The sequence below is a fragment of the Rhinopithecus roxellana genome, chromosome 15 (assembly GCF_007565055.1).
Source record: "Rhinopithecus roxellana isolate Shanxi Qingling chromosome 15, ASM756505v1, whole genome shotgun sequence".
In the NCBI taxonomy this organism is placed as follows: Eukaryota; Metazoa; Chordata; class Mammalia; order Primates; family Cercopithecidae; genus Rhinopithecus; species Rhinopithecus roxellana.
In genome coordinates this window covers 57,708,428-57,736,122 of record NC_044563.1, presented here as the reverse complement: position 1 = coordinate 57,736,122, position 27,695 = coordinate 57,708,428, and the positions used below count along the sequence as shown (strand labels likewise).

General features: G+C 46.3%; 1 protein-coding gene and 1 pseudogene across 8 annotated transcripts; one reads left to right on the top strand and one right to left on the bottom strand.

Moving 5' to 3' along the window:
* Nucleotides 1-3,841: 3,841 nt before the first annotated feature.
* KCNE3 (potassium voltage-gated channel subfamily E regulatory subunit 3) lies at nt 3,842-14,267 on the bottom strand. 8 transcript variants are annotated; one of them, XM_030917908.1, is made up of 5 exons: nt 14,115-14,252; nt 11,014-11,077; nt 9,508-9,918; nt 8,742-8,886; nt 3,842-4,468 (listed from the first exon to the last, which is right to left on the bottom strand). In XM_030917908.1, the coding sequence occupies exon 5, from the start codon at nt 4,426-4,428 to the stop codon at nt 4,117-4,119; it is 312 nt and encodes a 103-aa protein (XP_030773768.1). In that variant the 5' UTR covers nt 4,429-4,468; nt 8,742-8,886; nt 9,508-9,918; nt 11,014-11,077; nt 14,115-14,252; the 3' UTR covers nt 3,842-4,116. The 8 variants fall into 8 exon arrangements, 6 of the variants coding, with proteins under 6 accessions (XP_030773768.1, XP_030773767.1, XP_030773769.1 ...); XM_030917907.1 differs by having other exon boundaries at nt 8,742-9,615; nt 9,822-9,918; XM_030917909.1 differs by having other exon boundaries at nt 9,822-9,918.
* Nucleotides 14,268-27,128: 12,861 nt separating this feature from the next.
* On the top strand, nt 27,129-27,456 carry LOC115893566 (annotated as a pseudogene).
* Nucleotides 27,457-27,695: the final 239 nt, after the last annotated feature.

The window sequence follows — 27,695 nt, the reverse complement described above, 5'->3', positions numbered from 1 at the left end:
ACATGCCTGTAGTCCTAGCTACTTGGGAAACTGATGTGGGAGGATCGCTTGAGCCTAGGAAATCGAAGCTACAGTGAACCCTGATTAGGCCACTGCACTCCAGCCTGAGCCACAGAGCGAGACCCTGTCTCAAAAAAAAAAAAAAAAAAAAAAGACTGTCTCAAGATCTGTTTCCAGGAAACCCAACTTCAGACCACTGGTGTCAGTACTCTGCCATCCTTTTCCCAAATCACTTTCTCATTCATTTCTGGGGACTGTTCAGATCCATGCTCCAGGCTGGGTTGGGACCTAAATTGGGCTGAAAGTACGTGAAGGTGCTAGGTCAAAAACAACTGGGCTCTATGGAAGTACTTGTAAGGAATACCTACTTACTGCATAGGGTTGTTATGAGGGTTTTAAAAGCTAAATGAGTTCAAGTGTGTAAAACGCTTAGACCAATGCTTTGCATGGAGTAAATGCTCTTAAGTATTAGTGCAGGGACTTCTGGGATGTTTTTGTTTACTTATGTATTCCAAGTGTGCCTAGGTGAATGCTTGGCACATAGTAGGCACTCAATAATACCTGTTGAATCGGTGATTGGTTTTGCTTTGAGGGTTTAAGGCGATGTGTCAGGATTTGGCCAGCAGAGGGCAGAACCTGTGAGGCCAAAGCTCCTACAGGCTTTGACTTACAGGTGGTTGCAGGACAGGCTTCCAGACAACAGGATTGGAGGGAGGGCTGCGTGGAGTGACTATACCATAGGAGATATATATATATATATTGAGACGGAGTTTCACTCTTGTTGCCCAGGCTGGAGTGCAATGGCATGATCTTGGCTCACTGCAACCTCTGCCTCCTGTGTTCAAGAGATTCTCTTGGCTTAGCCTCCCAAGTAGCTGGGATTACAGGTGTATACCACCAAATCTGGCTAATTTTGTATTTTTTTAGAAGAGATGGGGTTTCACCATGTTGATCAGGCTGGATCGAACTCCTGACCTCAAGTGATTCACCCGCCTCGCCTCCCAAACTGTTGGGATTACATGCTTGAGCCACTGTGCCCGGCCACCATAGGATATTAGAATGTTTAAATTTTACTCCCTTCAAATCCTAGAATTTTATTTAGTCCAACCTGGGTGTGTTTAAGGAAGCATACTGAGCTCTTAGTTTGTGAATTCAGGCAGATCCGTTGTTCCAGGCCCCGAGATCCCTGGAGTTGCCCTGGTGTCTGTAGCTCCTTCTTTAAACTTGTGAACTACCCCATACACTTCAGAAATTCCCTTCTATACTTATGCTAATATACATCAGGTGCCTGTAACTTGCAACCAAAATAATTTGTATTTTATGATTAAGCCCATGGGGTGTGAGGACTGTGTGAAGGGGAGCCTTCTCCACTGGGGACACTGAAGTCATAGAGTAGCCCCAGGAGGCCTGCTTCCTGCTGTCTCCCCAGCCTACCTGCCCTTATCAGGAAGGAGCTCCCTGACATCTGCCTCCAGGCTTCCCTGATCTTGTTCCCTTCATTCACTCTGCCCATTTAGTTCTGTCCTAGCTTTCAAAGCCCAGTTCAAGTTCTACCTCTCTCTGACTCCTCCTAGTCAATTTCATTTCTCAAAATCCTTATGGCATTCATCACCTGACCATTCATTCTTACACCCACTTGCGTTCCATATTTTATTTGGAAGTTTGGGCTGGGTGGTGTCTAAAGTCCTATCAGCTGTAAATTTCTGAATCTGTTGTCTTCCCATATGTCACATCTCCTTGAGGAAGTCTCCATCTTCTCCCTCAAGAAGAGATGAGGAAGGGTTTGAGCAACAGGGCTCAGCACAGGTTTGCAGAGCATCAACATAACTGCACATGGCAGCAAATGCGGTCCATGATCTCCATTCAAGAACCCAAAGGCTTTTATTTTTATTTTTTCAAAATGGAAGTATCTTTTTTCCTTTTATTATATAAGTAACATACTTATGGTCAAGTCAGTCAAATATTACATAAGTTTATAATGTGGAAAGGGAAAATCACCCATAATTCAATTCCTCAGAGATAACTACTATCAAAATATTATTTCAGAGTTCTGCTATACACAAATATGCATGTCTCAGTGGGTACTTCTGGGGACCACATGGAGATCCCTTAAGTTGAAACTGGACAAACAGAACAGTGGATGGTTCTAGCTGAGATTTGGGATAGTTTCTGAATTCAGAAGTATTCACCAGCCACATCGCATGTATTAGCTGGAACCATATATGAAACTACAATATTCAGCTGTTTCTAACCTACAAACACAGTGATTACATATGGCTCAACCTAATGTATATGAAGCCTAGAATGTCAGAACTGATAGAGCCTTAGAGACTTTCAAGTCTATTTCATTATGTTGAAGAAGAAAACGGATGAGAGATAGAAGTGTCCAGCCTAAGATCATATACCACCTTAAGTGGTAGAATCAGGGCTGCTTCTCTTCCTACTGGACCATGTACCTACGTCTCATACTCTGCTTCTTTTAATATAATAATCTTTTAGGTGTGATATCAGTCTTGTCTTGTCTTTTCTTTTCTTTCTTTTTTTTTTTTTTTTTTTGAGACAGAGCCTTGCTCTGTCACCCAGGGTGGAGTGCAGTGGTGCAATCTTGGCTCACTGCAACCTCCGCCTCCCGGGTTCAAACAATTCTCCTGCCTCAGCCTCCCAAGTAGCTGGGAATACAGGCACCCGCCACCAGGCCTGGCTAATTTTTGTATATTTTTAGTAGACGGGGTTTCACCATGTTGGCCAGGCTGGTCTCAAACTCCTGACCTCAGGTGATCCGCCCACCTTGGCAATATCAGTCTTTTAGAAGCAGATGCAATATGACATCCGAAAACTCACAGAGAGTCGTGGTGGCTCACACCTGTAATCCCAGCACTTTGGGAGACCAAGATGGGCAGATCACTTGAGGCCAGGAGTTCAAGACGAGCCTGGGCAACATGGTGAAACCCTGCCTCTACTTAAAAAAAAAAAAAAAAAATATATATATATATATATGTATATATATATATATATATATATATATATATATATATATATATATAAATTAGCTGGGTGTGGTGACAGGAACCTGTAATCCCAGCTACTCAGGTGACTGAGGCAGGATAATTGCTTGAACCTGGGAGGTAGGGGTTGCAGTAAGCCAAGACTGGGTCGCTGCACTGCAGCCTGGGTGACATAGGGAGACTGTCTCAAAAAAAAAAAAGAAAAAGAAAAATTTTCTCACAGAACTCAAAACTGAAGAGGCTGCTTTGGAGGTAGTTTAGTCCTGTTGGCTGGCAATGTGGCTGGGCTGGGAAGTACCTTGTGACTTGGTTCAAGAAGCATATGAACCATAGAGCTAACAAGGCCTAACATTCAGGGTCCTGACTCACATGAGCTCCTTCTTAAGGTCCCAGTAGGGGCCCTAGCAACATATTAATGTGGCAGTATATTTTCATAATGTTTGCAAAAGTAAGATATTTCAGAATTCTTTTTCTTAAAGAGTCCCCAGAATTGTATGACCTTCAGGCCTGGATCCACTCCTGTGTGGCACAGAGTTTTGAAAAGCACTAGGCAAGGAGACCAGAGTTCCTGGGTTCCAATCATGGCACTACTCAGGCCCAAATGGGCGGCACAGCACTTGCCCTGCTTTCTTTATGGGAGTGCGAGTGGGAGTGGGGGCGGGGTGGTGGTGGTAAATCATATCTGTGATATGGGATAATCATCACTGCTTCTCATGGCTTTTGAAGATAACACATAAAAAATGTGTCCCCAGAGCATCTTCCTGTCTCATTTCCCTCTGCTACAACTTCTCCTTTCTCCAACCTTCAGGCCCCCAGTACTTCAGCCACTGAACCAGTTATTGGTCATTATCTGTTGCTACTTTTATATGTTTGTTCATGGACTCCCACTGTTTATAAAGTCTGTCTTTTCCTGGGAAAAAAATCCTTATGCACAAGGCTTCAGTCTACCAGCCCCTCTTCTCCCACCCCAGTGACGACCTCCCTTAGCCCTGTTTCTTGTTGATCTTACAGATAGGGACACTGAGACCTGATGCAGTCCACAGCAGAGTTCTGGAGGCCCCAGATGCAATCCCCAGGTGTCTTGGTCTTCCACCATCCCAGCCCTCTCGTGTTAGATCATAGACACACGGTTCTTGATATACACATGATAGGGGTCACTACGCTTGTCCACTTTGCGGGAGCGGGTGTATCCCAGGATGAGGCTGCCCACAGTGACAGCAAATAGAAACATGACAAAGAGAATGTACATGTAGGAGTTGTCATCACGGCCAGGTAGGCTGGCCCGTCGCTCTTCAGTCTGGTTGTCTGGCCCCAGCCCTGGCCCTGGCCGGCAGAGCAAATTGCTGTGAAGAGTGGCATTTAAAGCCTTCAGCACGGCATGTAGGCTCTCATACCAAGTCTCAGTTCCATTGGTAGTCTCCATAGCAACAGGGATTGAGGTGGGGGAAGACTCGGTAGAAGCTCTGGTGGCAAGAGAAAAGAGAGAGGGCATGGCTCTGTCACCTGCAGCTCAAATGAACTCCTCCCTTCAGATCCCAGTAAAATCCTAGCATCATGGCTGATATGGTTTGGCTGTGTCCTCACCCAAATCTCATCTGGAATCATAGCTCCCATAATCCCCATGTGTCATGGGAGGGACCCAGTAGGAAGTAACTGAATCATGGGGGTGGGTTTTTCCCATGCTGTTCTCATGACAGTAAATAAGTCTCACGAGATCTGATGGTTTTATAAAGGGCAGTTCCCCTGCACCTGCTCTCTTGCCTGCCACCACGTAAGATGTGCCTTTGCTCCTCCTTTGCCTTCTGCCGTGATTGTGAGGCCTCCCCAGCCATGTGGAACTGTGAGTCCATTAAACCTCTTTTTCTTTATAAACTGCCCAGGTTTGGGTATTCCTTCATGGCAGTATGAAAATGGACTAATACAATAGCTTATTCTGGTTACTTGATTACATGTTTGTCTTTTCCACTAGACCACATACTAAATAATAAAGGCAGGGCCTATATTTGTTTTACTCACTGGTATATGTATACTATAATTGTAGTATAAAGCCTTCCCCGACCATCAGAACCCATATTAATCTCTCCTTTCTTTGGATTCTATAAATCACTGAATTTTAGGTTAGAAGGACCTTAAGGATTATTTAATGTAACTCTTGCCATTTTATACACAGGGAAACTGAGGCCTTGAGAGACTAAGTGGCTTGTCCATGATCACAGAATATTGGAGGTAGAGCCAAGACAGAAAGCCCTGCTCCATGTGGCTAGCTTAGAGCTGCTTCTACTTCCAAGCTAGCTCTCAGCAGGACTGTGTGGCACCATAAGAAGACATTCATCACAACTCTCCTTCAGCACAGTTCTCTTTATAGACTCCACAGACAGGTTGGGCACAGTGGCCCACGCCTGTAATCCCAGCACTTTGGGAGGCTGAGGCGGGCGGATCACTTGAGGTCAGGAGTTGGAGACCAGCCTTACCAACATGGTGAAACCCCATCTCTACTAAAAATACAAAAATTAGCTGGGCGTAGTGGTGAGCACTTGTAATCCCAGCTACTTGGGAGGCTGAGGCAGGAGAATCGCTTGGACCCAGAGGTGGAGGTTGCAGTGAGCCAAGATAGAGCTGCTGTATTCCAGCTTGGGCCACAGAGTGTGACTTTGTCTCAAAAGAAAAAAAAAAAAAGACTCCATGGACACCTTTTTGGAAGATGCCTGGGGATGGTTTAAATTTCATCCTACCTGGAGACCAGAAGCTGGATCATTTGACCTCTCAAGCATCTTGTGTCCCAAAGACTAGATATTCCTAGCTATTTGCAGAAATTCTGTTGGAAAGGAGGTGGTCAGGGAAATGGGAACAGGTTGGTAATCACTGCAGGCATTGGAGAAGAGAAGAACAGCTTGGGCCTGAGGGCGGGAGAGTGAAAGGAGTTCTCAGTCTGGCTTGGGGTTTACCTGCCCACAAAAAGAAGACACAAGCACACCAACTATCTTGTCTCCTGAAATAAAGTCATTATGTACCTGGCATATACTAAGTGATTATAAATGTTCCTTTTCCTTCTTCCCAGAGATCCTTAGTCTATAATATAGAAATAACTTTTTTTTTTTTTTTTTTTTTTTTTGAGACGGAGTCTCACTCGTCACCCAGGCTGGAGTGCAGTAGCGTGATCTCAGCTCACTGCAAGCTCCGCCTCCTAGGTTCACACCATTCTCCTGCCTCAGCCTCCCGAGTAGCTGGGGCTACAGGCACCTGCCACCATGCCTGGCTAATTTTTTTGTATTTTTAGTAGAGATGTGGTTTCACCGTGTTAGCCAGGATGGTCTTGATCTCCTGACCTCGTGATCTGCCTGCCTCAGCTTCTCAAAGTGCTGGGATTACAGGCGTGAGCCACTGCGCCCAGTCAGAAAGAACATCTTAAAACAGACTTGCATCCATGTCTCTGAAAAACCATATGTCATTCCCTGTAAACAAGGCCCCACACTCACTTCCTTTAGGGAAGCCTCCGTTCAGTGCTCCCCACCCCTCAGCCACACTACACCGCCTTTATCATCACAGCCTTCCCTTCCCCCCGGCACTTAACATATAAGGCAATATGTGGCTATCCTCTTGTTTTTGATAAGGATATCATCAGGCCACATGCACCTGGTCAGCAGGGCTATGTCTCTTCCTCCAATCTGGAGGACTACCCTGAGACTGGGTGTTCTCCTTTCCCAGGGCACTACCCTGCGACTGGCTAGGTATTCCCTTTTTCTAGGGGACTGCCCTAAGACTGAATGGGTGTTATCCTTCTCTCAATAGTTTCTAGTAAAGATGTCCACTTTAAGGAATTCTCTATGGGCCAAGTATTCAGTCCTCCATCATACGGGCAGAACTGTTAACAAACTAAAGTTAACTAATGTGACTATTAACCATAAGATCTCTTCCCTGGAAAAGATGATCATTCTGACCATGATAAATATTCATCAATGGCTCTATGAAAGCAATTAGCCAGGACTGGGCAGCATTTTATGCAAGGCCTTTGGGGCCCTCTGCCATCTAGTACTTGTGCTGTCCTGGCTGGATGGAGGAGGGGAGAAGAACAAGAGCTCACTGAGTTAAGATCCAGGAGATATACGTTCTCATCTACTACCCCATGTGTCAGGCAAAAGATCTGTGGCTGCTTCTTTCCTCATGTCTGCCAATAGCAAGTAGGAGCAGCATGAGGAAATAAATAACTCAAAAAATCATCCAGATAGTTATCACCAATATGGGCCAGGCCCTGTGATGGGAGCTCGGGGTGGCTCAGATCCAGTGCCTTCACCCAGATCCAGGGGCTCTGATACAATGCAGGGGACAAGCCAGGAGCTACTAAGGCTGAAAGGAATAAGTAATGGATACTGATCAGGGCTCAGAGAGTGTCCACAGTGATGGAGGCATTTGAGTTGGACCTTGAAGGGTTTTTAAGAGGCAGAGAAGACAAAGGAAGGCAACATGAGCAAAGGCGCAACAAAGTGTGTACATGTTTAGAAGAATGGAAAGTAGCATAAAGAGGTTGAAGTGTAAGATGTGTAGAAGAATAGTATAGAATGTGGGACAGGAGAGATAGGAGCCAGATCATGGGGAGCCTTGAGAGCCACGCTGTAGAGCTGAAACTTTATTCTGTAGCTAGGGAAGATAAAATGGTCAGATCTGTGCCTGGAAAGGATACTCTGGCTGTCATATGGACTGGAGGGAGCTGGAATTGAGGTAGTGAGCCCAGCTACAAGAGTCTTGAAATAGTTTAGTGCAAGATGCTGAGTCACGAGTTGAGGCAGAGAGGATAACAAAGTGGGGAAGTGGGGGTAGAGACAGATGTGAGACCTGAGGAGGAAATGGCTAAGTAAGGGTTGAAGAAGGAAGGGGCCTCAGGCAATTTCACAGGTAGACAACAAACAAACAGTGTAAGTGTCTGGAGGAGCCTACTTTGAAGGAAATAAGTTCCTTTCCCTGGTTGGGCTTCGGTTTCTTCATCTACCAAAAGAGATGACCATAGAGTTGTTGTGTGGTAGGTATAGAGTTTCAGTTTTGCAAGATGAAAAGGTTCTGGAGATCTGCTGCACAACAAGGTGAATCTAGTTAACACTACTGAGTGTACACTCAAGAATGACTAAGATGGTACATTTTTATGTTTGTGTGTATTTTAAGCACAATTTTAAAAAAATAGGCCAGGTGCGGTGGCTCACTCCTTTAATCCCAGTACTTTGGGAGGCTGAGGCGGGCGGGTCATCTGAGGTCAGGAGTTCGAGACCAGCCTAGCCAACATGGAAAAACCCCGTCTCTACTAAAAATACAAAAATTAGCCAGGCACATGCCTGTATTTCCAGCTGCTCAGGAGGCTGAGGCAGGAGAACCGCTTGAACTCAGGAGGCAGAGGTTGCAGTGAGCCGAGATCATGCCACTGCACTCCAGCCCAGGCAGCAGAGCAAGACCTCTGTCTCAAAAAAAGAAAAATGATCATCCTTGGCCTCCTCCTTCAAGGCTTGCTATGAGTATACACTTGTATTATACAGAAGATTAAAAACTTTTTATTTTCAAGAAGCAAATATGTACACATAGGTTTAAAAAAAAAAGAATGGACGCAGCACATGCTGTGAAGGTGAAAGCTCCCAGTCGCCCCGAGCTCCAATCTCAGGGCAGGGCAGTTACCATTCAGTTTTCTTAGGTATCATCGGAAAGGGGTTTTAACTGACAGGGAGAGGGAGGGAAATCTCAATCTGGAAGACTCACCAGCTGGCAAATCCGCTGGCTCTCAGTCAGTTTCAGGAGTCTCCTTGTGGACACACTAAGGCTCCTCAACCCCCAAGCCTCTTCAGGATGTCTCTGGACACATCTGAGATCTCAGTATTGACTTCGGAGCTGGGAAAGCCCAGAGCTAGAAAGCAGGAGAGAAGGCAGAAAAGGAAGGAACCAGGGTGGATTGCCCAAGGCCAGGCCCCAAGGATTGTGCAATAGTCCTGCTGTGGGCTCTGACCCCCTCCCACGGCCCCTCCCCTTCCTGCAGCAGCTGGGTCAGGCCAGCCTAGGGTTGCAGTTAAAGGAACTGTGCAGTGACCAAAGGGCCTCTGATTGCTGTCCCCCAACTCCAGACTTAGTGTCTTCATTGGGTGACTTCATGAGAAACCTGTTTAACATGTGGACTCCCACTCAGGGACCAGCTGATGGTGCAGCCTAAAACATTCCCTTTCCTAAGGGTTACCTTAGCAAGGGCCTTTTAGAATCCCAAGGGAATAGACATGAGTGGGAGAATGCCAGCTGGCAGATGCGTTGATATTTTACATAGGAACAAATGATGTGTTACCACCCAATCTATTCAGATAGACAGGATATGAACACGGTCACAGAATGAACACTATCTGTAGCAGAGCTTCGTTGTGAAAATTAAAGAACATCATGTAGTGCTTGGCACTAGACACTGCACAGATGGCGGTGGTTGTATTTTGTAGAGCAGAGGCTGGAAGGGCCTTCAGAGCCCATCTAGGCTATATGCCCTTACTTTACAGTGAAGGAAATGGAAACCCAGGGGGTTGTCCTGGCTCAGCTGCTCCTTGTGTGACTTTGGACATAAGACTTCCCTTTTCTGTGCCTCAGCTTCTGTCTGCATCTGCAAAATGAAGGGGTCCCAGTTGGTTCTAACGTCCTGTGATGATTTGAATCATGAAACCAAGCTGTGACACCATGGGAAGTTAGACAGGCTGATGGGAGAAGCATTTTGGAGGATTTCTAGAGCTTCTCAAATCCCAAGATAGAGAAGGCTGGGGACGTTTTCCTCACAAGTTAAGATGCTTCTGAGCCCTGGGACTGACTTACATCTAATATCTCAGCTGAGCCAAACTGAGGGATTTACTTGTTTTTCCTCTTCACAGCTCACCTGCCAGGATGATCCAGCCTGAGGAGGAGATAGACTCTGCAGAAAGTGGGAGAAGGGGACAGTGTGGAGGTCAGCGGGGGCTTTGAGGCAGTGTTCCATGAGGGGAATAAAGATTCATGAGACCTTTCACACCTCAGGGCCTCTCTGGATAGACTAGGATGTTTGTGATTCTGACAGGAGGAGGAAAGAGGCCATAGTTCCACACCTCTAGGTGCTGGGTTTGTGTGGGAGGGAGGGCCTGGGTGCAAGGGCCTCCTGTCTGAATTAGGAGAGGCAGAAAGCTGATGAAAGCACAGGTTGGTTCTCTATGGGGCTCTGGGACTGCCTCTGGGGCTCAAGCTGGGGACTGGCAGTCAGGAACAGGGGAGTTTTGCCACTGTTTCTGAGTTCCTTGGCTTCCCTGTCCAGGAGAGTCCCCGATTACCAAGATCCTTGGATGGGGAAGACAGAGCTCCTGCCCTGGAGAGGTCTTGCCTTGAAATAGAAGATAGGCCAGTGAGGAAAGAAGGTGAGCAGATGGCCAAGCTGACAGGGACTTTAAGGATCTTCTAGAATCTAGATTCCAGGCCAACCCTCCATTTCGTAGATGAGGGAACTGAGGCTCAGAAGGGAGAAGTGACTAGTCCAAAATGACATGGCCCATAAATGGCAGCACTCAGACAAGAACCCAGGTGTTTGGGGGTACTGTTCAGGTGCTCTTTCCACTACAAATGGCAGTGTTTCCTCACATCTAAGCTTCACATCACACCAGACACAGCCTCCTAGTGTCATGGGGCATCATCTCCTCTAACTTTGTTACTATGGCCTTTTCGTGCACCACAGATTCCCACCAATCTTAGTCAAGGACCCAGTGAGATGGAGCTTGGTAAGCTTCAGAGGAGGAGGTAGCCTTCCTTTATGCTCTCATCTCCCATGCACTCCGCTGCTCCAGACCTACTCCTGATTCCCTAGATGAGCCAGGTTCACTCTCTGTTCCTGCTATTTCCCACACATTAACAGGTTCTCACAAAATGCACTTGCCTTGCACTTGTCCAACCCCTATTTGGGGAATAAAGCTGTGATCTGAGGGATGAACTGGGGATCTTAGTGGGGTTTTCGTTCAGGTTGCTCTGGGGAAAAGTGAAACTCTACCCTTGGGTCTTTCTTTCCCATTGCTCCATTTCAGCTCCTCTTTCCGAATGAGCGTCTTCAGTGTCTGGAAATGAAGTACAGAGAGGCAGGTAGAAAAAGTCACATAAAGCAGGTAGGTGATCCAAAGACAGCTCCTGGGGTGTACAGTTTTGCCACCGTCCCCTCAGTGGTCTTACCACTCCTGTGGGCTGGAGAGCTGGTGGAGTGGGAGAGGAGTTGAAGGAGTAGCCCCTAGCATCCAGTTGGAAGGACAAAGGAATAGAATCTGAGCTGGAAGAAATCTTCATGATCATGTTGTTGGTGCAACCCCCTCATTCAACCAGTGGGAAAATAGACCCTCCTCCCCAAGGCAGTCACCTGCTTAAAGTCTCACAGCCCAGTAGTGGCAGAGTTGGAGCCAGAAACCAAGTATCTTGACTTCCCCTCCACAGACCTTTCCACTATAAGTTCCCTTCTGTCAGTAGGGCAGACTCTAAACTCTTCTGATTACCACTGAAACGCCTTGAAATGTGACTCTGGCACTGGCCTCATCTCCCCATAGCTCTTCTCAGTGGCCTGCACCCATGACACTGAACTACAGGCCACTCTCCAAATACTCCTTGCACTTGCACATCTCTTGCCTTTGTTCATGCTGTTTTCTTAAACAAGAATGCCCTTCCTCTTTTTGCCTGCCCAGCAAACTCCTTCTCATCCTTCAAGACCCAGCTCTAATTCATCTCTGTAGACCTTCTCCTGGGACACCTCCTTCCTCACTCCCTAGCCAGTTAGTCTCTCCCTCTTGTTTTTTTCCCAAAAGTGCTTTGCACGAAGCCTTATTAGAGCACTATGCTGTACTGACATTGTGTGTGTGTGTGTGTGTGTGTGTGTGTGTGTGTAACTGTACTTTGAGGTAAGAGGGCAGGGTCCTGTGCCTCATACATTTCTTTATTTCCCAGCCCTGATACCTAGCAGGCATTCAAGAATAAATGAATCAATGTCTCTTCTCTAAGAACATTCCTCTGCTCTGGCACACACATATACATTCATGAAAACAGCTTACAATATTTAAAAAGCAACCTCCAGGGAAGGGCAAAACAGATTTCATTTGGTCTGGGGAAGGGATGGCTCAAAGAAAAGAAGTCATCTCAGTCAGGTGGGGTGAGTCACAGGAGGAGGAATTCTAAGCTTTCTTTGGAAGCCCAGATGCTCCCTGCACCTGGACCCCATTCAATCCAAAGGGCAAACATTCTTGGCCTCAAAACACCAGCAATGGCTTTGCAACCCTCTTCCCTGTGTACCTACCCAGGGTGTGGCTACATACACCCACCCACTGCACACACACACACACAGTCCAACTCCCCGGTCCTTCGGCCTGTGATCTTGCCGTTCAAGTGTTCCTTTCATGAGTCTAATCTTGGCTGTATTCTTGGCTCTGTGTCCTTGAGCACTGCATTTACTTCCTCTGAACCTCATCTATAAGATGGGGATAATGATCCCTGCCCTGCCTAACTCACATGAGAACTGGAGGAGACAAGAGATGGGAAAGTTTTAGAAATTGCAAACATACAAGAAAATTATCAGGCAGGCCTGGTCACACTGTTTCCTTTTCTGTCTCCATATCTTTCCTTTCCCCCCATATTATCAAGAACAGCCATCTCTATGTCTCCTTTCCCACCCCAGCTCTCCTAGCCTCAGAAGCAACCAGGAGGTTCTTATTCTTCTTGATTCCCAGGAACCTCACCTTCTCCAGAAGCCTTCCTTGTTTCCCACCCTCTCTGATCATCCCTGCAGTCCTTTATCATTGAGGGGTACCATTCCGTAGTCCTGTAGCTGGTGGAGAACACATCAGAGGGGGAATCAGGAGACCTGGGTTCCTGCCCCTACTATGCCAACACGTCTAGTCATGCATTTTGGTTGAGTATCACTCTAGGCCTCATTTTCCTCATCAATAAGATGGAGTTTCTTGTCTTTCTTCCCTCTCAGAAGGTATTTTGACCACTCGCACATTAAATTTATGGACGTGCTTTGAGAGGTATGGAGTAAGTGAGGGATGGAGAAGGTGATGGTTATCATCTCAAGGAGTCAAGAAAATCTGAAAGCAGTTTCCAGGCCCCCAGCATGGGTCTCCTCCATCAGGAACAGACAAAGTGGACGGATGCAAGGAAACAAGGAGGCGCTCACACGTTTACAATATGCCTTTGTAGGTGAAGTGGAGAGAGCCCTGGGCTAGGACTGAGGAAACTTCGGTTCTAATTCTATTTGGTCTCTGTTGTAACCTTAGGTAAATCATCTCCCCTGGGGTATCAGTTTCCTTATATGCAAATTAGTGGGGAGCGGGAGAGGATTTTAGGAGGGGATACTTCGGTGGGCTTTCATGCAAGGACTAAACTCACTTATTTTCGAGATAAGAGACTCCCAGGTCCAATCCCCCTTTCTCCTTCTGTCCCACGGGGTATGCAGGCAACAGGAGCAGGAGGCCCATTTTACAAATGGTGACCCAAGAAAAGCGAGCGCAAGGCGCAGAGCTGAGGGGTGACTACCCGGGTTTACACAGCCTGTAAACTAGAACTCAAGTCTCCCGACTCCCAGCCTCGACCTATGTTACTGGCAGCAGAAGATGATTTGGGAAGTCCCCAGCTTTCCCGGGACTAGGTGAGACAGGGTGAGGGACACAGTGTGGTAGAGGGAATGGGCAAGTCAGCTCCGCAGAGCCAGTGGTCCCGGCCAAATAAGACTGTGCTGGGTCCTGAAGTGTCGTTTCTGCGCGTGCACTGGCTGCCAGCCGCAGGTGTTCGCTTGCACTCCTGTGGGTGTGGAGGAACTTTTCTTGCCGCCGTCTTGAGGGCTGGGAGTAACGGCGCAAGTCCCCACTGTTTCCAGACGGGGCGCGCAGAGCCCAGCTCCCTACTCCCACATGCTGCTCCGCGATCACTGGGCTCGGGAGGATCGGGGAGGACCCTGGAGGACTTGCTCGGTATTTGCAGCGCCCACCCCTGCCCCACTCCCCGTCGGTTCCACAGTCTCATGGAGAGCGCGCCGTGACCCTTGGAAGGGAGGCAGGAAGACCCCTCACTTGCACCCCAGGCTGTAGCTCAGCCTTCCCAGCTCAGTGGGTGCCTTACCTGTCTCTCAGCAAGGCTCTGGGGCGCCCGTTTGCTCGCTGGCCTCTGACCGAGGGTGACCCAGGCACTGCGACCCTGTGCATTCCACCGGCCCCGTTCCACTCCGCGGGTGCCCGGCACCGCCCAGCGCGCTCTCTGGCTCTGGGCTCCCACCCGCGCTCGGCTCCCTTTTCCCTCCCCCAGGCGTCCCCTCCCCCGGCCCCGCCCGGGCCCCAGCACACCCACTTCTCCCGGGGCTGGCCTTGAGTGCCTCCGCCCAGCTCCTTGGCCTCCGCCGGCTGAGGGCTACGACCCTTCCGTCCCCTGCAGCGCCTGCTTCCTGGACCAGAGACCGAAAGCCTCTCGCTCCGCTGGGCCTCAGCAAGCCCAACATGAGGCCGATCTCCAGGGGCCGACTTTGCTGCGGTGTGGCTGTGTGGTGGTGGGCGAGTCGCTGCCCCTCACCGGGACTTGGCCTCGCTGTACGGTTGGTATAGTTCCACCATGCATTCTTCACAGGCTTATGGTTGGGGTCAGATGAGACCTTTGAGTCCAAAGTATTAAAACCAAAGGGTCAACAGCAAATTAATACGATTCTTACACAAACTTTTCTACATAGGATGCAGAGGCCCAGTTGGAGAAGGGATTTGCCCAGGTGGCAGAGCCCAGACCCAAAATCTGCTACACACACCTCTCTCTCTGAGTAGCACCAGCAGGTGTTTCCTCCATCAAGCCTCAAAACTTCCTGACGGTGCCTGGCCAACTTGTGTACCGCCACACCTTACTCATCTCTGTCCCACAACAGTTTATTTTCCACCACCATGCCCTCACTCAAACTGTTGTTTCCTCGCTGGTGACATTGCAGGCTTCAGAGAACTGGGGCAGCTGGGGAATAAAAGCCAGGACGCTAGTGGCAGAGGAAAGAATAGTTCCAGAGAATTTCTCCCAGGGACCCTGTGGAGCACCCTTTTACCAGCTCACTGCCTCAGAATAATTAATAACAGCCTCAGGCCAGCTCTCTCACTCCCTTGCAGAGGTCTGCTCCAGGATATCTGAGGCACGTACTCTCAATTACAGAATCTCAGAATATATCTAAGGCATATTGTACCCACCTTGTTTTGACCCAACTATTCCTTTTTCTCAATCTGGAGATCACCTCTTAGAAAAGTCATCCTTATCACCTAAGCTTGCAATCTCATTTTTCCTTTTTCTTTTTTTCTTTTCTTTTCTTTTTTGAGACAGGATCTCACTGTGTCACCCAGACTGGAGTACAGTGGAGTGATTATGGCTCACAGCAGCCTTGAACTCCTGGGCTCAGGTGATCCTCCTCCCTCAGCCTCCTGAGTAGCTGGGACACACCACCATGCCTGGCTAATTTTTGTATTTTATAGAGACTGGGTTTTTTCATGTTGCCCAGGCTAGTCTCGAACTCCTGGGCTCAAGTGACCTGCCCACCTCCACCTCCCAAAGTGCCAGGATTACAGGCATGAACCACTGTGCCTGTCCTGCCTCAGTTTTCAATCTGCCTAAGAATCCCCATGGGAGTTTGTTTTACTGAGTAGACTCTTGGGCTTCACTCCAGAGGTTCTAATTCAGGACATCTGGAGTGGAGCCCAGAAATCAGCATTTTTAAACAAGATTTCCAAATGACTCTGATGCAGATGGTTCTTGAGACTAGCCATGCAGTCCTGGCTTGGTCAGGGTTCCTTCTCAGATCCTGCCCATGGCCTTGCATTTACTCTGTAGGACTGTTTATGACAGTTATAGAAAGAAACCATTTGTCCACCTCATCTGCTAGGTTGTGAGTTCTTTGAAGATAGGGATTGTCTTTTGTTCTAATAAAATCTTAGAACCAAAGTCTTAGAATCATATCTTAGGATTCTAGAATGTAAACTGGAAGAATTCTCACAAGTTTCCTAGTCAAATCCCTCATGAGCCTAACAGATCCTCCCATTTCTTTATTTTTGGAAACATATCACCCAGGCTGGAGTGCAGTGTGCGATCTCAGCTCACTGCAACCTCTGCCTCCCAGGTTCAAGCAATTCTTGTGCCTCAGCCTCCTGAGTAGCTGGAATTATAGGTGTGCCAAAATATCCAGATAATATTTGTGTTTTTAGTAGAGATGAGGTTTTGCCATGTTAGCCAGGCTGGTCTTGAACTCTTGACCTCAAGTAATCTGCCTGTCTTGGCCTCCCAAAGTGTTGGGATTACAGGCGTGAGCCACCACACCCCACCTCTATTTCATTTTTGACATGAGGCTATCCAGCTTCTCTTGCACACCTCTAGGGAGCTCACTGCCTGCAAGGCAGCCAGACAGCTCGGATTGTTAGGATATTCTCACATTTTAACAAAAACTGCCTCTTGTTGACTTCTATCCTTTGGTCCTTGCACCCATTGGAGACATAAAATAGAAGTCTGATCTGTGTTCCCTTTTACAGTCCTTCAAGAATTTAAGGTCGGCCAGGAGCAGTGGCTCCTGCCTGTAATCCCAGCACTTTGGGAGGCCAAGGTGGGTGGATCACTTGAGCCTAGGAGTTCAAGACCAACCTGGGTAACATAGTGAGACCTCATTTCTACAAACAGTACAAAGATTAGCTGGGCATAATGCCATGTGCCTATAGTACCAGCTACTTGAGATGCTGAGGTGGGAGGATTGCTTGAGCCCAGAAGGTCGAGGCTGCAGTGAGCCGAGATTGTGCCACTGCACTCACTACAGCCTGGACAACAAAGTGAGACCCTATCTCAAGAAAAAAAATTGTTGGGCACAGTGGCTCATGTCTGTAATCCCAGCACTTTGGGAGGCGGGCGGATCATGAGGTCAGGAGTTCAAGACCAGCCTGGTAAATATGGTGAAGCCCCATCTCTACTAAAGATACAAAAAAAAATTAGCTGAGCGTGGTGGCATGCACCTATAATCCCAGCTACTCAGGAGGCTGAGGCAGAAGAATCACCTGAACCCAGGAGGCAGAGGTTGCAGTGAGCCAAGATTGCACCACTGCACTCTAGCCTGGGTGACAGAGCGAGACTCCATCTCAAAGAAAAAAAAAAAGTAGAATTTAAGGTCTATCCTTTACTCCCCCTTCTCTGGGGTGAGGATAAAGCAAGAACCATGTCAGGGAAAGCAGCTGGGCCTTGGAAAGGGGGCTGAGCTGCCTCATGTTCCCCAGCTGTGCCCCGGAGCCTTGCCAGGAGGCTTAGATGAAGTGATGTGTATAATATGCCTAGAGCCGGGCCTAGCATGAGGCATAGGCTTAATAATGGCAGCTTCTATTGTCATTGGATGAGAAAGAGCAGGAGGAAACAGAGTTCCTGTCCCTGGGGATCTCTAGTCTGACAGAGACTTCAAGGAGCTCCCTAATCCAAAGACATTGGAGACATGGCCCTGACCCTGGGATGGGGAAGATGGGGGAGTGGGGTGGATGGTGTTTGAGGGTAGGATGAGCTGATTGAAGGGATAAGGGGAAGACTCACCTAGAGATATGCTGCCAACAAGTCTTGGCTTAAATGCCACCTTCTTGGTGAGGCCTTCCCTGAGCATCCAGTTTATAAATGCTAATTCCTCCTTTCTCCTGTCTCCCTACCTCCATCCCCTGCCTCACTTTTCAGTAACACCTTACCAGATGATTCTGATCTATTTCACTTACTTAAAAAAACAAAGTCTTTTGTTGTTGTTCTTGCTGCATCTTCACCTGAGGCTTATAGCTCCCTCTGCCCTCAGCCCTCTCTTAGAGCTCTCCCTGAGTCTAGATTCCTGTAACCACCTCCTTCTCTTTCCTCTTCAGGCCTAGGGGTGGTAGTGATGCCCAAGTGCTTTCAGCTCCAGGCTATCTCACAACCCCTGTGGTTTCCCCACTCCCTGCACATCTCTGAATAGAGCCTTCTTGAATTATCCATATGAGATAGCCATCTTCTTCCTGCAGGACCTGACTGGCACAGAGGCCCACTTTCTCTGCTCCTACAGCCCCTTGGGCTTTCCTCTCACACAACATTTACCATTCTGTGTTACAATTGTCTCCTCTATCGGTTGACTCCACACCTAGAACATAAATTCATCGAGGGCACCAAGACATTCCCAGCACCAAGCCTAGCACAGAGGAGAATGAGTGAGTGAATAACGGTCCATGAGAGGGAAGACCCCTAGGAATTATGTTATCAGAGAAAGCTTCCAAGAAGAGATAGAACCTGAGAGAGCCTCAAAGGTCAGTAGGAGACTTTTTCAACCTGTGGCCCAAAACTTTCCTCTGAGCATCAAACTCCCATATCCAACAACCTCCCTGATGTCTCTGTTTGGATAACGTGGGGACCGGAACTCTTGACTTCTTTCCCTTTCAATTTTCTATGTCTCAGTCAATGGCACCATCATCCACCCAGATCCCTGTTTGTTTTCTTCATAGAACTCAACCCAATCTTCTGTTTATCTGTTTGGGGCCTGCCTTTCCCATTGGACTGGAAGCGCTATGAGAACAGAGACCAGTTGTGTCTTTTCCACCATGGTATCCCTTGAGTTACATCTTGACTTTTTAGTGCACCTAACCAGATGACTCTGATATATTTGAGGTTTCTAACTCAAGGTCTAGGAAGTGGGGGGGAAATGTTGAGAGAGTGAGTGTGGATGGTACCTGTCAACAGTTTCAGAAGCCTGGGTCACTGGGGGGAAATGCAATGTGACTCACAGAGGAAGTTTAACAGTCACATCAAGTTACTTTATTTCATTACTCATGAGGAGCCCGTGTCTGTGCCTCCAGGGTCTTATCTCCTCCTGGCTTATCAGTTTGGTCCTTAATCCCTTGCATTCCCCAAATCTGAAATGCTATAGCCCAGAAATCAGCTCGTTTCCTCTTCTCTATCCCCTCTTCTTCTCTGTCTTCCAAATCCCTCTCTAAGGGGAGTGCTACGTCCTTCTCACTGATGTGTTTATGAGGTGTCTGAAGATGTGCATTCTGGATTCTCATTCTGATTCCAACAGCAAATATTCATCTTTGGCGGAACTACTTGTCCTCTCTGGACCTGTTTCCCTCTCTGCACAGGATGGTGTGAGACTGTCTGATCTCTAGGGTTCCTACCAGATCTGACCTTCTTCAAGACTCAGCCTTGTGGGGAGGGACAGGCATCACACCACAGTTCTTAGCTCAGACAGGTATGGTGGCTCTTCATAGTCGCAAAAGCATCTTCACACTTGCTGTCTCATTTGGTCCTTTGGAGTCTAGGCTGGAGTCCAAACAGTGGACTTGCCTCTAATTGACTTCATGAATTTGGGCAATTTCTTCTTCTGAAACTCAGTTTCCTCTTCTGAAAACAGGGTCAGTAATACATCCTTGTGGATTTGTTATTTGCTGCAAATATTGTGCTTAGAACAGCTCTGGACCCTCATGAGTTGGACTGGCGAGAGGCAAGTGAGGGGCCCAGCACAGTGGCTCATGCCTGTAATCCTGGCACTTTGGGAGGCCGAGGTGGGTGGATTACCTGAGGTCAGGAGTTCAAGACCAGTCTGGCCAACATGGTGAAACCTATCTCTATTAATAATACAAAAAATTAGCTAGGCGAGGTGGCGGGCACCTGTAATCCCAGCTACTTGGGAGGCTGAGGCAAAAAAATTGCTCAAACCTAGGAAGCAGAGGTAGCAGTGAGCTGAGGTCACGCCATTGCACTCCAGCCTGAGTGACAGAGCGAGACTCTGTCTTGGAAAAAAAAAAAAAAAAAAAAGCATAGGCAAGTGAGGTGGAATTGAGCTGAATACCAATAACTCCTCCCAGGTTTCCAGCATTTTGCAAGGCTTAGCACATCCTGTCCATCCTCTAACTGTGGATTAGGGCTGTATGTCACCAGGGTCCAGGTAGGAAACAGTTGGCACCCTGAAAATGGGTAATTTAGAGTGTGGTGAGGGCTTAGAAAATCAAGACAAAATAGTGCAGTATGTCTGGCTAGCAACAGTGAGGATGGAAACTACTTGGGCTAACAGTGCGAGGGGAGGAAGGGGTTATTACTGGAACTCAGAGAGGGCAGTGGAGGGGAGGGCATCAGGACTGGAGCTGTGGCCTTTGGTAGAGGCTAACCTCTCACAGGGAGAGAGCCAGGGGAACAAGCACATTTCCCTCTCTCCCCTCCCATCCTGTGGTCTTCTACCACTGCCTTCTGTTGGCTCAACCCAGACTGAAGCTCCAGAGTCAGGCAGCCTACTGTGGGTGGAGAAGGGTGGTGAGCCCATGCAGGACAAGTGGAAGGATCCAGCACAGGCAGTGCATCTGTCAGATGGGTAGGGTCCTTCCCTGTTCCTTTTCAGCCTGCTCCAGGCAAGGGGTGGGAGGAAGGAGTAGGAGAACTAAGGAATGCGGGTGGAGGATGCAAGCTTGGGTTTTCACCCCAGAAAGGAGCAGGAGGGGACAATCTCAGTTCTTCAAATACTCACATGCTCTGTGTCATCTTCAGGCCTTTGCTTATGCTGCTTTCTCTGCCTGGAACACCCTACCCTTCCTCCTGGGGCAGGCTAACTCACCCTTAGATGCTACTTCCTCCTGGAAATCTCCCCTGCCCTAAATTAGATGCCTTTGTCTGTGTCCCCTGATGGCTCCCATCCCACGAGTCTCCCCTTTTTCATATGTATCATCCTTGTGTAAGTCCCTGTTCTTGGGAAGAATGGCCCTGACTGCATGGAAAACAGTCTCTTACTGGGAGAGCCCCTAGTCCAAGAGGGAGCAATAGGTAAAGCAGCCCCTGGGGGGATCAGAGTGCTGTTTGTTTTTTGGTGCTTCTAATCTTCTACCTTCAAAGTTATCAATGTTTAGAAAACAAGCAACAGATGTGGGTGTCTTTACTGGAGCTCTGGCTGAACCCACAGAGAAAGGAGGGATTCCCTAATTATTCTCAGCGATAAGAGACCACCTGGATGGTGCTGACACAGGCACAAGCCAAGAAAGGGGTCAGCCAGGGATCATCAGCTCTGGGACCCTGGGCCAAGTCACTGCCTCACTTTGAGCCTCTGTGTTCCTCACTTACACAAGAATCTTGGTCCTGCAAACCTTGCAGGTTTCCAAGGAGCAAATGGATTCGTGGCCGAGAAGGCACATGAAATGCTTATTATTGCCTTCCCCTCAGACCAGGAGCTCCTGGAAGGAGGGGCTGTACCTCAGATGTTATGCATATTTGTTATCCCACCTAAGTAAATAGGACAGTGTGGCAGTAAAACAAAGCAAAAAAAGTGTTGACACTGACTTAAGCTTTATTTTTAGAAGAATGTGTTTGAGGCTATTTTGGATTCTCCCAGAAACAGGCCCTGGGACATGGATTTGAGTACAAGTGGTTCATGTGTGACGTGATCCCGGGAAACACAATTAGGAGAGTGGGAAAGTAACACAGGAGTGAACGGAACCTTTAATAAGGTGTACCTTTAGCAAGCTTAGCCCTGCTAGGGAACCCTAGAGGCCTGGGTAGAACACATCCAGAGTTACCTCTCATTAGAGGCAAGGGGGTTAGGGGAGTCAGTCATTGGCCGAGGGCTGCTCGAGGGACATGAATTCTCCAGCATGTCTAGCCTGACACATGGGTTGATAGCCCTGGTCCCTCCAAAAGTCCTGAGACAAAATGTGCGGATGCTGGCAGGTAGAAATAGACATATTTCTAGAATATGACATAGAATAGAATATGACAATGTTGGTGGCATTTTAGCTTTGAGGAGTAACTTTCTAACAATCAGAACTATCCAAGAATGGAAGGCTGCCTCAGGAGATAGTAAGTGCTCTGTGTCTGGAGAGATGTGTGAGCAGGGCTGGGACAACCACTTAACAGACTGGGTATGTATTTTTTCTTTTTTATCACTTTATTTTCAAATTGTCTATGTCTTTTAATGTTAAAGTATGTTTTTTGATAATAACATAGAATTGCTTGCATTTATAAAAGGTCAACAAATGCTGCCTTTTAATGAGAGTATTTAATCCATTTACATTAAATTAGTATGTTTGGATTTATCTATCATGGTGTTTGATTTCTATTTCTGTTTTCAGATTTTCGTTTCTCTACCTTTAGTTGGAAAATTATTTTTATTCAATTTTATCTCCTATGTGAATTATCATTAATAATTTAATTTGTGTCACCACTATTGAATTTCTGCTTATGTCCATTTGTCTTATTTTTGGTGGTTGCTGTATAGATGCATATGCATCTTCTTTTTATCATTACTTGCCTGCCAAAAATACTCTTGTATTTAGGAATATAAGAATCTTGGTCAGGCGCGGTGGCTCACACCTGTAATCCCAGCACTTTGGGAGGCCGAGGAGGGCTGATCACAAGATCAGGAGTTTGAGGCCAGCCTGGCCAATATGGTGATACCCGATCTCTACTAAAAATACAAAAATTAGCCAGGCATGGTGGCGGGTGCCTGTAGTCCCAGCTACGTGGGAGGCTGAGACAGAAGAATGACTTGAACCAGGGAGGCAGAGGTCACAATGAGCCAAGATCGCACCACTGCACTTCAGCCTGGATGACAGAGCAAGACTCCATCTCAAAAAAAAAAAAATAATAATAATAATCTTAAAACAGTATACTTATAACTTTTTTTTTTTTTTTTTTAATGAAACAGTTTTGCTCTGTCACCCAGGCTATAGTGCAGTGGTGCGATCTCGGCTCACTACAACCTCTACCTCCTGGGTTCAAGATATTTTCCTGCCTCAGCCTCCCAAGTAGCTGGGACTACAGGCACGTGCCACCACTCCCGGCTAATTTTTATATTTTTAGTAGAGACAGGGTTGGCCAGGCTGGTCTCAGACTCCTGACCTCAAGTGATACACCCACCTCGGCCTCCCAAAGTACTGGGATTACAGGCATGAGCCACTGTGCCCTGCCTTAAAACGATATATGTCTGAATACCACCCTACTATCTTCATGGTTATATACTTTACATTCATATCTGCTATAAATTCCACATTATGTAGTATTATTTTGGCTTTATGGTAGTTATGTTCTATAAAGTTGTTGAAATCATGAACACTGAACCATGGCTCCTAGAGGAAATAAAGAGTTAGGTTCCTGTTTGTCTCTGGTCACAACATTTTCTTTTTTCTTTTTGAGATGGAGTCTCACTGTGTTGCCCAGGTTGGAGTGCAGTGGTGCCATCTCAGCTCACTGCAACCTCTGCCTTCCAGGTTCAAGCGATTCTCCCACCTCAGCCCACCGAGTAGTTGGGATTACAGGTGCACACCACCACACCCAACTAATTTTTGTATTTTTAGTAGAGACGAGGTTTCAACATGTTGGCCAAGCTGGTCTCGAATTCCTGGCCTCAAATGATCCGCCTGCCTTAGCCTCCCAAAGTGCTGGGATTACAGGCATGAGCCACCATGCCTGGCCTATTTTCATTAATTGAAAAATGCATATCCTTGTTTTATGTGTGTTTCCATTTCGAAACATCTTATTTCAAATATATTGTTGATTCATGAACACTGAACTCACAGCCAACTGCATTATGAGTCGTGCCTGAACAAAGCTTATGTAACACGTGTATCTTTTCCATAAGGCCCATTATAGTTTTCTTGTGCTTGGAAATACCAGACAGCATTTCAGCACTACTATTGGGAGCCATGTTAAATAGTGAAATTGCCATTGAAAAGCACAATTTTTAACAGACTGGATGTTGATGTTTATCAACAAAGAGGACCAACGTGGAGGCTGCAGGGAATTCCTCACAATAAGGCAAGCCATTAAAGCTCTGCTTCCTTCTGTATGTCAGGTACTGGGATAGTAAGACAAAAACAAAAATAAAAAAGAAACAATCTCTGGCTCACAGTAGAAAAGCTCACAGTTTAGAGAAATTTTTTAAACGTAACACTATGGCCTGATACCAGTGTCTCTTGAACTAGAATAATGCACAGACCACCCTTTGAAAGGAAAAAAAAAAAAATCATTGGGTTACTCATTGTTGATTTAATCTAAATATGTTAAAATTTAAACTCAATATAAACTCCAATGTATATAACTATAAAAGCAAATCTTTTATATAAGCAATTTTTATTCAGTACAAACTTACTGAATATGAACAAAACTAAAAAATGAATAAAATGCTAATAACAACACTGCTGCTGCTGCTGGTCATGATGAGTTCTTTTGAGCGCATCCTGTTGGTCCTGTAGAACTATTCCGGCCGGGTGAGGTGGCTCACGCCTGTGATACCAGCACTTTGGAAGGCCGAAGTGGGTGGATCGTTTGAGCCCAGGAGTTTAAGACCAGCCTTGACATGGCAAGACCCTGTCTCTATAAAAAATACAAAAATTAGCTGGGCATAGTGGCGCATGCCTATAGTCCCAGCCACTTGGGAGGCTGAAGTGGGAGAATCACCTGAGCCCAGGAAGTCAAGGCTGCAGTGATACAGTGAGCCGTGATTACGTCACTGCACTCCAGCCTGGGTGACAAAGTGAGACCCTATCTCTAAAAAAAAAGATTCCATCTGGTAAGTGAAGGAGGAATGATAGCATCTAATAAGATAATGCATCTAAGAAATGATCATTACAAAAAAGAGAGAAAAAAAGCCTGAGATTACTTCCCTCTTGCTGTAAGAACACACTACCATCTAGCAGCAGACACGCAAAAAAAAAAAAAAAAAAAAAAAAAATCATACCTGAATGAGACCAAGCCTCAGGAGCTACCTTTCAATGTTCAGGAAATAGAAGAGATAGAGAGACATGTGAAATGATACCAGGAGGACACAATGAACAAAATCCAGACTGTGGAAAACTTGATAGGACAAACATCTGTTTCCTCAAATAACGAGGGGCAAAGACAAAAAGATGGAGGGGGAACTTACAGATAAAAAAAGACTTAAGAGACATTTGTGAGACACATGAACCAAATACAGTGTCTAGATCTTGTTTGGATCCTGATTTGAATAAAACAACTAAAAGTAAAGAAAAAAGCAACTGGAGAAATGTGAATGTTAACTGAATATTTGTTGATATTGAAGAAGTATTTTCTACATATGGTGATAATGTTGTGGTTAAAGAGTTTAAAAAGAGTCAGGTTTTTTTGTTTCTAAGACAGGGTCTGACTCTGTTGCCCAGGCTGGAGTGTAGCGGTGCAATCTCGGCTCACTGTAGCCTCGACCTCATGGGTTCAAGTGATCCTCCCACCTCAGCCTCCCAATTAGCTGGAGCTACAGGTGTGCACCACTATGCCTGGCTAATTTTTGTATTTTTTTGTACAGATGAGGTTTCACCATGTTGCCCAGGTTGGTGTCAAACTCCTAAGCTGAAGCGATCCACCCACCTTGGCCTCCCAAAGTGCTAGGATTACAGGCATGAGCCACCATGCCTAGCCAAGAGTATTTATCTTTTGGGAATACATACTGAAATATTTATGAATGAAATAGTATGATATTTGTTATTTGCTTCACAATAATCCAGGGGGAGACAGGAAAAGGGTACCAGTTTAGACAAACTTATCTGGCCATTATGAGTTGAGGATGGCTTTAGCTGCATGATGGTTCATTACTGTATGTTTAAAATATTTTATAATAAAAAGCTTTAAGGCCAAACACAAAACCTGTAATCCCAGCGCTTTCGGAGGTGGAGGAAAGAGGATTGCTTTAGGCCAGGAGTTCAAGACTAGCCTGGGCAAAATAGCCAGATCTCATCTCTACTTTGGGGAAAAAAGAAAAAAAATGAGCTAGGCGTGGTGGCACATGCCTAGCTAGTCCTAGCTACTCAGGAGGCTGAGGTGGGAAGATCACTTTAACCCAGAAGGTCAAGGCTGCAGTGAGCCATTATCATACTGCTGCACTCCAGCTTGGGTAACAGAATGAGACCCTGTTTCAACAACAAAAAAAGGCTTTAAAAATAGAAAAAAGACACTTGTCTTTCCAGTCGTCCACTTGGCCCTTTTCCAACTGTACTTTCCTTCCTTTCGTTCCTGCTCTAAAGCTTTTTAACTTTCACTCCTGCTCCAAAACTTGCCTTAAAAAAAAAGAAAAAGCATTCTACAGTGCTGGAAATTTAAAATTCAGGCATTACATCATTACATTGCTGACAGGAGTATAGATTGGTATAACTTTTATGGAAGACAATTATGACAGTGTCCACTAAATTTAAAATACACATATCCTGACTCAGAAAACCATTTCTAGAAATGCAGCTTCGGTACTCACCATGTGTGAAACACACACAGACACACACACGAATTCTCATTATAGCTTTGTTTGTAAAAGCCTAAGATTAGTAATAACCTAAATGTCCTCAATAGAGACTAAATAAGTCATGGTAAATCATTCAATGGAATACTACATAGTCACTAAAAAGAATGAGGATGCCTTTTATAAACTGGTCTGAAACAATCACCCAAGTGCAAGACTGTGCATAGGGTATGCTACTACATAAAAAAGAATGAGTATAGTCATGTGTGCTTATATATGTATAAAATAACTCTGAAGTACATAAATAAGACACTTTTCATTATGTAGGCCTCCAGGGAAGGGATCTGGGTTTACAGGGGAGAAGGGGAGGAGCAAGACTTACATTTCAATGACACTATTCTGTACCTTTTAAATTTTATTCCATATGTATGGATTATCTCTATTAAAAATTGATCAAAGTTAAAAAATAAAATTAAGGCATTCAAATATACAGTTATGAAGACTAGCAGTGTGGGGAAATGTTTGTAGTATGATACTTGGTTTAAAAGAGTACACAGAGAGGGCCAGACGCGGTGGCTCATGCCTGCAATCCCAGCACTTTGGGAGGCCAAGGCGGGTGGATCACGAGGTCAGGAGATCAAGACCATCCTGGCTAACGTGGTGAAACCCCGTCTCTACTAAAAATACAAACAATTAGCCGGACATGCTGGCAGGTGCCTGTAGTCCCAGGTAGTCCCAGCTACTCGGGAGGCTGAGGCAGGAGATTGGCGTGAACCTGGGAGGCGGAGCTTGCAGTGAGCCGAGATCGGGCACTGAACTCCAGCCTGGCAACAGAAGACAGAGACTCCATCTCAAAAAAAAAAAAAAAAAAAAAAAAAAAAGAGTATACAGAGCGGTACGTCCAGCTTCCGAATGGGAACGTTCCTAGCGCCAGCGACAAAAGAGAGAATTAAATATGGGTGATATTGAGAAAGGCAAGAGGATTTGTATTGAGAAGTGTGCCCAGTGCTACACCATGGAAAACAAAGGCAGGGACAAAACTGGGCCTAATCTCCACCTGTCCAGGCCACTGGATTCTCTTACACAGACGCCAGTAAGAACAAAGGCATCACCTGGGGAGAGGATACCCTGATGGAGCATTTGGAGAATCCCTAGAAGTACATCCCTGGAACAAAAATGCTCTTTGCCCACATTAAGAAGAAGGCAGAAAGGATAGACTAGATAGCTTATCTCAAAAAAGCTACCAATGAGTAATAATTGGCCACTGCCTTATTTATTACAAAACAGAAATGTCTCATGACTTTTTTATGTGTACCATAATTTGATAGCTCTCATACATCAGAATTCAGATCATGAATGACTGACATAATATTTTGTTGGGCAGTCCTGATTTAAAACTAAACCCTGGGTTATAGTTAAATGAATATGTTTAGTTTTTTGAATTTTAATAGTAATTGTGATTCAGTAAATGCTATCACTGTTTACCCCTTCTA